This window comes from Myotis brandtii, unplaced genomic scaffold, assembly GCF_000412655.1.
Source record: "Myotis brandtii unplaced genomic scaffold, ASM41265v1 scaffold144, whole genome shotgun sequence".
In the NCBI taxonomy this organism is placed as follows: domain Eukaryota; kingdom Metazoa; phylum Chordata; class Mammalia; order Chiroptera; family Vespertilionidae; genus Myotis; species Myotis brandtii.
The window spans coordinates 1814763-1824593 of NW_005355159.1; the positions used below are offsets into that span (position 1 = coordinate 1814763).

At 35.8% G+C, this 9831-nt stretch overlaps 1 protein-coding gene across 9 annotated transcripts in view; it reads left to right on the plus strand.

Annotated features, from left to right (window-relative positions):
• Nucleotides 1–3787: 3787 nt before the first annotated feature.
• The window catches only part of HERC1 (HECT and RLD domain containing E3 ubiquitin protein ligase family member 1), a 159282-nt gene continuing 153238 nt past the window's right edge, over nucleotides 3788–9831 (plus strand). For all 9 annotated transcript variants that reach the window (XM_014535483.1, XM_005861075.2, XM_005861080.2 and 6 more), the window contains exons 1-2: nucleotides 3788–3924; nucleotides 5928–6883. In XM_014535483.1, coding sequence (XP_014390969.1) covers nucleotides 5954–6883 — 930 coding nt within the window. In that variant the 5' untranslated portion in view covers nucleotides 3788–3924; nucleotides 5928–5953. The remainder of the gene's footprint in view (nucleotides 3925–5927; nucleotides 6884–9831) is intronic.

Genomic DNA, 9831 nt, shown 5'->3' on the forward strand with positions numbered 1-9831 from the left:
CAGTTTTCTAATCCATTCATCTGCTGATGGACATTTAGGCTGTTTCCAAATCTTAGCTATTGTAAATTATGCTGCTATGAACACAGGGGTGCATATATCCTTTCTGATTGGTGTTTCTGATTTCTTGGGATATATTCCTAGAAGTGGTATTACTGGGTCAAATGGCAGTTCCATTTTTAATTTTTTGAGGAAACGCCATACTGTTTTCCACAGTGGTTGCATCAGTCTGCATTCCCACCAGCAGTGAAGAAGGTTACTTTTAAGTCAGTTAGGTATTGGTTCTATTTTATCTCCCCCAGCCCCATTTCTTTTGATGTCATCAGATAGTCTTAATTTTATTTTTTCCTCCTCAAAATCATATTCACGTATTGATATTCTGAGATTTTGTGAGGAGTTAGCTATAGTACCTACTTTCAACATTTTTGCTATTTCTTCATTATTTATTTTAGGAAACCTCATAAGAATGCTTTCTTGAAGTATAAAATGGATATGTCATTGGGTTCAGTGAGGATAAATTTATCAAAAACATTATGATTGCCATGACTTAAGCTTTAGATGCTAGCAAATTAAAGGTTCTAAAGAAAGGGGGAGGAGATTTTTCTCTACAGTGTATGGTGAGGACCACTGGCTTCTTTAAGCCTCTAGAAAATCTGCTTTTGTTGAACTCTATTGTCTCGCTCATCACCAATAGTCAGCTACAAATTAAAGTATCCTGCATGTGCTGACAGTTCTGTTTGCATTTGTGCACTAATTGCATCTATTTGTGTAACAGGTTGTTGAACTTGACAAATTGATAACTTGGCTTTACTCTTTTTGTTCCCAGGGATTCTTTTATTATAAAGTGCATTGATGTTCTAAAATCTTATGGTTGGTAGCAGCCATTCTTTGTAATCATATTGAAAATAATAGTTAAAAACATAGTAAATTTGCTTATAGCTAGTTATCAACTTTTTGTACTAGAACATTGTGATGTAACAAGAGTTCAACAAGAGTTATTATATTTCTAATGTTATACTAGCTTCCTATATTGTCAACAAGAGTTAGTATATTTCTAATGTTATACTAACTTCCATGATGGAATATAAAAGAAGGAACTTAAAATAGTTCAGATTACTTCCCTTTGGGGGTTATATATTGAACAGTTAGAGACCATACAATGCAATACCTCACATTATTTTTACAGATTCAAAGTACTTCTCTGTAAGAGACATGGAAATTCCAAGATCAGACAGATTGAAGGTTAAGCTTATTAGAACATGTGATGTGGTACACCTGAAACTAATATAGTATTGTATGTCTGTTGTAATTGAAAAAGAAAAATTAAATTGTTTCATGGTATTATTAACTAACAGATTTTTATGATAATTTAAAGGATCTGAAATCTAGTAGGTAGGTGCTCAGTAAAGGTTTGTGAATTTTAAATTCAAATCTACTTTCAAATATTAAAATAATTTACCTTAGAAACTAAATTTATTCATATTTTAGTACCTTTAATCATGTATAGAATGAAACATTTCTTAAAAATTGCATAAGATGCCCAGCTGGTGTGGTTCAGTGGTTGAGCATCGACTCATGAACCAGGAGGTCATGGTCAGGGCACATGCCTAGGTTTTAGGCTTGATGCCCAGCCAATCAATGATTTTCTCTCATTGATGTTTCTGTCTCTCTCCCTCTCCCTTCCTCTCTCTGAAATCAATAAAATATTTTTAAAAATTGCAATAATATGTGACTGTTGGAAAATGTATTTGTTGTTGAGTGGACTTAAGTGATGATTCCCTTTAGTTGTGGACTAGATTTATTTTTTTTTAAAAAAATAATCCTTCTGAGTTTACTGGTGGTTCAAATGGGCCAACAAATTATCTTCAGATTGATTTTAAACAGGGACTTTTGTCTACCAAATTATAGAAATGAACATAAGGTTTGAACAAAACCACAGTAAAAGGCAATTGTTAGTGACTAAGAAAATGGACCAGATTTTCTTTTCCCAGGGTTTTAAACGCTGTAGAGCAGAAACTTGTGCTTTAAGAACTTATTGTTATATCCTTAAGTGTTATAATTTGTGAGTGTTCATTAAATTTTTCGAGTAGGAAATGGATGATCACTCCTTTTTTTTTTTTTGTCCCAACTGCTGAAGTTGGACTTGGAGATTGAGGGTGAAGGGAGGGAGAAATCCTAGCTATTCCAGGGTAGAAGTATGGCATCTTCTGGTAATCTCAGTTTTATGTAGGTAAGTTATTTAACTTTTCAGTTTTAAATTCTCAGTTTTATGTAGGAAACATTATTTTATCTAAAAACATGCCATATATTATGAAGTTAAAAGTCAAGATTGTAGGAATTTAAAGTAATTTCTTGCTTAAAATGGACTACTTAGTTTGGGATACCACTTACCTCCTGGAAGTGCACATTCAATCTACTCTGCTGTTAGGACTATATCTGGGAAGAGATTTGAAAAGTCAGCAATATCTTCTGCACTTTTTCTGTTCTTTCCAGAAGTGATTAGAATGCAATAAGATCCAATTTTGTATGTTTTCAGACATTTGGGTTTTGTTTAAAATATAAATGCTTATAGTGTTTTAGAACTGGAAGGGACTTTGAAGATTATTTCATTTGAATCTCATTTTTTAGACAAGTCCTGGGGAGTGTAAGTAGTTTTTCCCCAGGTCATTTCTTAAGTGTTATCATCTTAATTTCCTGATTCTATTCTAATATTTACTGAATCATACTTGTCTTCTTTGTAGCTAAAGTAGGAAGGAAGTTGACAAAGTGACTTACGACATTAAGGTTTGAAAATGTTGGTTGGTTGAATATAAAGATATAAATTATGTGAATCTATTATATACAATCTTGGAGTTTCAGGGAAAATGAAAAAATAAATCAGTTATCAGTAAGTGCAACTTGCCCCAACTTAACTGTTCCTGATAACAAGAACTACACTGAAAGTGGTTGATTAAATAAACAGTTTTACTTTGTTTTTGAGCAGTTGTGGGACATCAACACTAGAGATGCTAGGATTTTTTGTTGTTAAAATGCTGTTTATAAAAACAAATCCATTATAAAGATATCTTGGCATTTTTATATCTCCTGAATTAAAATAATGTGACATTGGTAATTGTTTTTTAAAGATTTTTTTAATTGATTTTTTTTTTTTTTTAAGAGAGACAGACAAGGGAGAAAGAGCATCTATATGAGAGTGAAACATCCATCAGCTGCCTCCTGTACGCCCCCTAATGGGGATTGAGCTTGCAGCCCGGGCATGTGCCCTGACAGGTGATTGAACCACCAACCTTTCCATGAGCGGGATGACGCCCAATCAATCACCTGAGCTACCTGGCCAGGGTGATAACTTTTGATTATATAGAATTGTAATTGAAAACAATATAATCATAAAGCTTTTTTGTTTTTCCTTTTCTTGAGAAAAATTTTAAGACTGAAGAGAAGTACAGAGAATAAAAAAGACCCTATGTTTTTTCTACCATCATTTAACAGGTGTTATAATTTTGTCACATTTATGTGACCATTTAAAAAAATGAAAGAATGGAAACATAACACAAAGTTATGTTCTCTTTGACACCTGCCATCCTCCTTGGGCAATCACTATTATGAGTTTAGGGCTGGGGTGGTCCTTCTAAACTTAAAAAAAAACTTTTATAATACATCTCTGCATATATGTGCAATATATAGTAGAGATAGTAATAATGAACAATAGCAGTTTACATTTATTAAGTGTGCACTTTGTTTCAAGCAGTGATTCTAAGAATTTCATTTGTTATTCTCATTTAACCCTTAGGGTAACCGTAGAGGTTCTCTTATTACAGATAAGTAAATATAGCCATGGAGAAATTAATGCTAGCTCTAGGATGATTTGTTGAAGTTTGGTTCTGCTTTAGTAATTTTCTTCATTCTTTGTCCAGTTCTGCAAAAATGGTAACTATTTTTGTTTTGAAAACCTTGCCCTGAAGTTTGCCACCATCTTCCTATTTTCTGTTTCAACTATGTTCAGTGGCAATTGATCAGCTGGGTCATGATAGTGTGAAACCATCTTGGAGTTGGATTGTGGCTCTGGAACATGATTACGTAGAGCAAGATACTTTTGAGGTTTTTTATAAAATCTTTATTGTTGAAAGTATTACATATGTCCCCTATTTTCCCCCATTGACCCTTGAGTTTGGATTTTCATTTACTCTGTAATCAACTACTTCACAGTGCTCTTGGTTTTTTTGTGTGTGTGTGTGTTTTTTTAATATGTTTTATTGATTTTTTACAGAGAGGAAGGGAGAGGGATAGAGAGTTAGAAACATCGATGAGAAACATCGATCAGCTGCCTCCTGCACGCCCCCTACTGGGGATGTGCCTGCAACCAAGGTACATGCCCTAACTGGAATCGAACCTGGGGCCCTTGAGTCCGCAGGCCGGCGCTCTATCCACTGAGCCAAACCGTTTCTGGCTTGTTTTTAATATTTAGGCAGATTCTCTGATGGGTTATCTAGGTATTTAATAATGTCACCTGCAAATAAGTTTCTAGAATATATAATACTTATTTTTTTGTTTAATTTTATCATCAATAATAGTGGTGAAATGTGCACTCTTTCCTTGCATTTGACTCCAAGAGACAGTGCTACTTGTGTTTTTCTTTTGTTTTGCAACTTTTATTCATTTAAAAAAGAAAATCCTTATTCTTGCCTTATTAGTAGATTTTTATTGGAAATGGATGTTGGATTTTATCAGATGCCTTTTTAACATTTTACAATATGACATGTGTTTGGTAATGTTAATAGATTTGCTTATGTTGCACCATCATATTTCTGGAATAAACCCCACTCACATTTCATGTGTTAATCTTTTAATATTTAAAATGTTAACTTTTAAAACTTTCTAATGTTTTAAATTTAATGTTTTAAAGTTAAAATTTTATTGTTAACTTATAAAATTAACCACTTGCTAATATTTTAGTTGTGAATTTTTGCGACCATCTTTATGGGGCAGTATTATAATTGTATTTTTTGTGCATTGTTGTGTGTTGGTATTGTTACTTTACTGATTACTTAAGAAGAGCTGAGACTCTTTCCTCATTGCCCTAATGCATTTAAAGTAGCTTAAGAATTGTTTGTTTCTTGAAGGGATGAAAGATTTCTTTCTTAAACATTCAGAACTTGGTTTTTGTTGTTGTTCGTTCCTTTGAATCTCATTACTGATTTAATTCATTAGTATCCTAACTATATTATTCCAGCTCTCTAGTTAATTACTGTCAAATTTGTTTTTTGAAATGCATCCTTAATTGAGGAAGTATGAGATATCAGACACTGTGCTAGGTATAGATATCACTTTTGTCTCCTAAACCACCAGTTTTGACTCATTACAGATTATAGAACTAAAAGCAAATTCATTGACTCTTTTTTTCACATTCTGAATTCAGTGTTCATTTTCTTTCTTTTTTTTATTTTTTTAATTCTCATTTGAGGATATACTTTCATCGATTTCTAGAGAGAGAGGGAGGGAGAGGGAGAGAGAATGAGAAACATTGATGTGAGAGAGAAATATCGGTCGGTTGCCTCCTGTATGCACTTCAATTGGTATCTAACCTGCAACCTGGGTATGTGTCCTGGCTGGGAAACGAACCTGCGACCTTTGGTGCACGGGCCAACACTCCAACCATACCATCCAGGCCATACCATCCAGGGCCAAATTTTTTAAATAATATTTTTATTTTGTGATAATTTTAAATTTACACAAAAGTTGCAAAGATAGTACAGAGTTCCCATATGTCCTTCACTCATCTTTTCCTATTATTATCTTATGTAACCATGGTACATTACTGTTAATTAGTCCAAACATTACTTGAAATCACTATTGTAATATAAGATAGAGTTAAAAACATTTTATGATTTATCAATATAAGTTTTTGACTGCTTTTTCTTCTCCCTTTACAGAACTAATGGCTAAAGAATAAATCAACATGGCAACTATGGTTCCACCAGTGAAACTGAAATGGCTTGAACACCTAAACAGTTCTTGGATTACAGAGGACAGTGAATCTATTGCTACAAGAGAAGGGGTTGCTGTTTTGTATTCTAAACTGGTCAGTAATAAGGAAGTAGTACTTTTGCCCCAACAAGTTTTGTGTCTCAAAGGACCACAGTTGCCAGACTTTGAACGTGAGTCTCTTTCAAGTGATGAGCAGGACCACTATTTGGATGCCCTTCTTAGCAGCCAGCTAGCACTAGCGAAGATGGTTTGTTCAGATTCCCCATTTGCTGGGGCACTTCGAAAACGACTGCTTGTACTCCAGCGTGTTTTTTATGCACTTTCTAATAAATACCATGACAAGGGCAAAGTGAAACAGCAGCAGCATTCTCCAGAGAGCAGTTCTGGTTCAGCAGATGTCCATTCTGTTAGTGAACGTCCCCGGTCAAGCACTGATGCACTTATAGAAATGGGTGTTCGAACTGGTCTAAGTTTATTATTTGCACTTCTAAGACAAAGTTGGATGATGCCTGTGTCGGGACCTGGTCTCAGTCTTTGCAATGACGTTATTCATACTGCAATTGAAGTTGTCAGCTCTTTACCACCATTATCTTTAGCAAATGAAAGCAAGATTCCTCCAATGGGCTTGGACTGCTTATCACAAGTAACAACATTTCTTAAAGGAGTAACTATTCCCAATTCTGGGGCAGACACTTTAGGTCGAAGATTAGCTTCTGAGTTGCTGCTTGGTTTAGCAGCTCAGCGAGGCTCTTTGAGATATCTTCTTGAATGGATCGAAATGGCTTTAGGAGCTTCCGCAGTTGTAAATTCCATGGAGAAAAGTAAATTACTATCAAGCCAGGAAGGAATGATCAGCTTTGACTGCTTTATGACGATATTAATGCAGATGAGGCGTTCTTTGGTATGTATTGTATAAATCTCAACTTTAAAATTTTTATCTAATGATTTTGGGAAAAGTCCACCAAACCGTTAACATATTTGTGGTAATATTGAATGATTTGAGAGTTCTGATGATTGTTATTTAAATATTTTATGTACTTGGAGTGAAGAAACTTTTTACAAGTTGATGTGAATATGTAATTCAAGGACAGGCTAGTTAGTTCAGTTAAGACCATTGCATCAGGAGTCAGGATTGTAGTTTTAGTTTTATGACTACTTATGTGAACTTTGGAAGTTCATCTAATTCTTTGTGGTAAACTCATGTAAAATGAGTGTACTCATATAGTAAACTCATGTAAAATGAGTGTGCAGGTCATTTGAAAAAAATCTAATTTTATCCTTCTCAATTTTAATTAAGCATTGTGCCAAGTGTTATTGTAGGCCCTAGGGATACAGCAGAGAAAAACACAGTTTCTGCCGCATGGAGCTAACAGCCTGGTAAGGGAATCAGTCAGTCAATAAATAATTTCAGATAGTGAGAAATCCTAAGAATTAAAATTAGGGAGGTAAAGGGAGCCTGTCATACAAAATTATAGGCTCAGGGCAAAGAGTGGGGAGGGGAAATGTATGCTATTAATATGGTCAGGGAAAGATGACTCTGAATTGTGACATTTGAGCAGAGACCTGAATGAAGGGGAGTGATGAGCTAATAAGCAAAGATCTGTGAAAAGAGTGTATTGTTCTTGGAGGAAATTAATTGCTTGACTATTATTATGAAACTAATCCTGGGTCCTGCCGGAGTGGCTCAGTTGGTTGAGTGAAGTCCTGTGCACTGAAGGATTGCCAGTTCCATTCCCGGTGGGGGCACATACCTGGGTTGTGGTTTGATCCTGGTTGGGTCATATGGAGGGCAACTGATCGATGTTTCTCACATACATGTTTCTCTTTTCCTCTCTTCCTCTTTCCCTCTCTCCTCCTCCCTCTCTCTAAGCATGTCCTCTGATGAGGATTAAAAAAAAAGAAACTAATATTGGGTACCACATTAAAGAACAAACAATAAATTAAAGTGTAGTATGATCAATTTCAAGAATTTCTAAGACTGAAACGTAATACCTTTGTGAAAACCAAGAATAAAAATTCAAATTAAGAATACAAATTTAGCCTGGTCGGTGTGAATCAGTGGTTGAGCACGGTCCCATGAACCAGGAGGTCACAGTTAGATCCCAGTCAGGGCACATGCCAGGGTTTCCAGCTCGATCCCCAGTAGTGGGGCGTGTAGGGGCAGCTGATCAATGATTCTCTCTCATCATTGATGTTTTTATCCTCTCCCTCTCCCTTCTTCTCTCTGAAATTAATAAGAAAACGTAAAAAATAATACAAATTTAGAATATAAAGACTGGAACATTTATAAACTGACTTAATTTCAATTGGGTTACATGGATCAGTCTTCTGGTGTCCTTTATTACCAAATATCAATTACCAAATTTAGTTAAAATAACTAAAAATGCCACTTATAAATTATGTACGTATATTTTAAGACTCCCTCCCCCCTCCAAAAAAAGGTGGGAAGCTCTTTGATTAACAGGAATGTTTCATAGAAAACAATTGTGTTGAATTTGTTTTAAAACCAGAGCATTTAATTTTCACCTGGTTTACATTAAAATCAAGACAAGGAAAGCATACAGTTCTTTGTTCAATATATGAAAGTGTTGACAGGGTTCTATGATCTTCACCTGAAGTGGAAACTGAGAGCGGGAGATGCAATAATTTAAGTAACAACATTTCTTAAAGGAGTAGCTATTCCTTTAAGAAAAGCTTGAGGGAACACATGTGAGAGGCAATTAGGCCTTGTTCTGTTTTCTTATTCAATATTTAAACTCATTTACTTGCACATCTATTTTTCAATTTTCTGATCTTAATACTTTCTGGTAACATTCTCTAAATTTATACTGCTTTCAAACATGTAATGCCATTTAATGACCTAAAATAATGTATCTATTCATGGGCATGTGTTAGTATTTCTGGGAGAGTTGCTTAATTTTTCATTTACAGTCTATTTATTTTGCATTGCCTTGTTACAAAGAAAATATATTAATGATTGCACAATCTAGTTATCCTATATAATAAAAGCCTGATATGCAAATTGTCCACTCGACCAGGAGTTTGACCGGGAGTTCGACCAGGAGGTGGGGCTGGCCGGCCAACCACCTATGACCCCTCCCCCTGGCCAGCCCCGCCCCGGCTGGCGGCAGCAGGCAGCTGGCAGAAGGGAGGCCCCGACTGGCAACCAGCAGCTGCTAGGGACCCTACCTGTGCACGAATTTTCTGCTCTGGGCCTCTAGTACAATTATATGCTTACTCATGGTGTATTTTCCTTCTTAAACAAAATGCTAAATACCTTGAGTCAGAGGTTTCTTCCCCACCTTACTCTCTAAGGCCTTATCTACAATATGGCCCCTTAGTGGGAAGAGGGTGCCTCAGGAAACTAGATTGCTTTCTTCAGTATCTGTTTAGTCTCATTGTCTTTAGGTTTGTATGCATATTTGGCTATTAGTTTAACTTGGCCCTAAAGCGTAAGAAATATTTATCCTCTACACTAATAAAAGAGAAACATGGTAATTAGCATACGACCGCTACCCTTCCCATTGGCTAATCAGCATATCCATATGAAAATTAACTGTCAGCCAAGATGGCGGCCGGCAGCCATGCACTGAAGCGAGCAGGGAGGCTTGCTTGCTCCAGTGATGGCGAACTCCAACATTCCCCGCCTGCCGCTGCCGGCCTCTCAGCTGCAACTCTAAGCAAGTATGTACTATGTTGCAAATAAGAAAGCTAAACAAAACCCCAGAAACCGGCTTTCATTCAGCCGGGCTTCAGCCAGCCGGACCGCAACATTGTATCGATGTTTTCAGCAGCGAGGCCTCAGAGCTAAAGCTGGCCCAGAATAAAAAAAAAAAAGAAAAAAAGGAG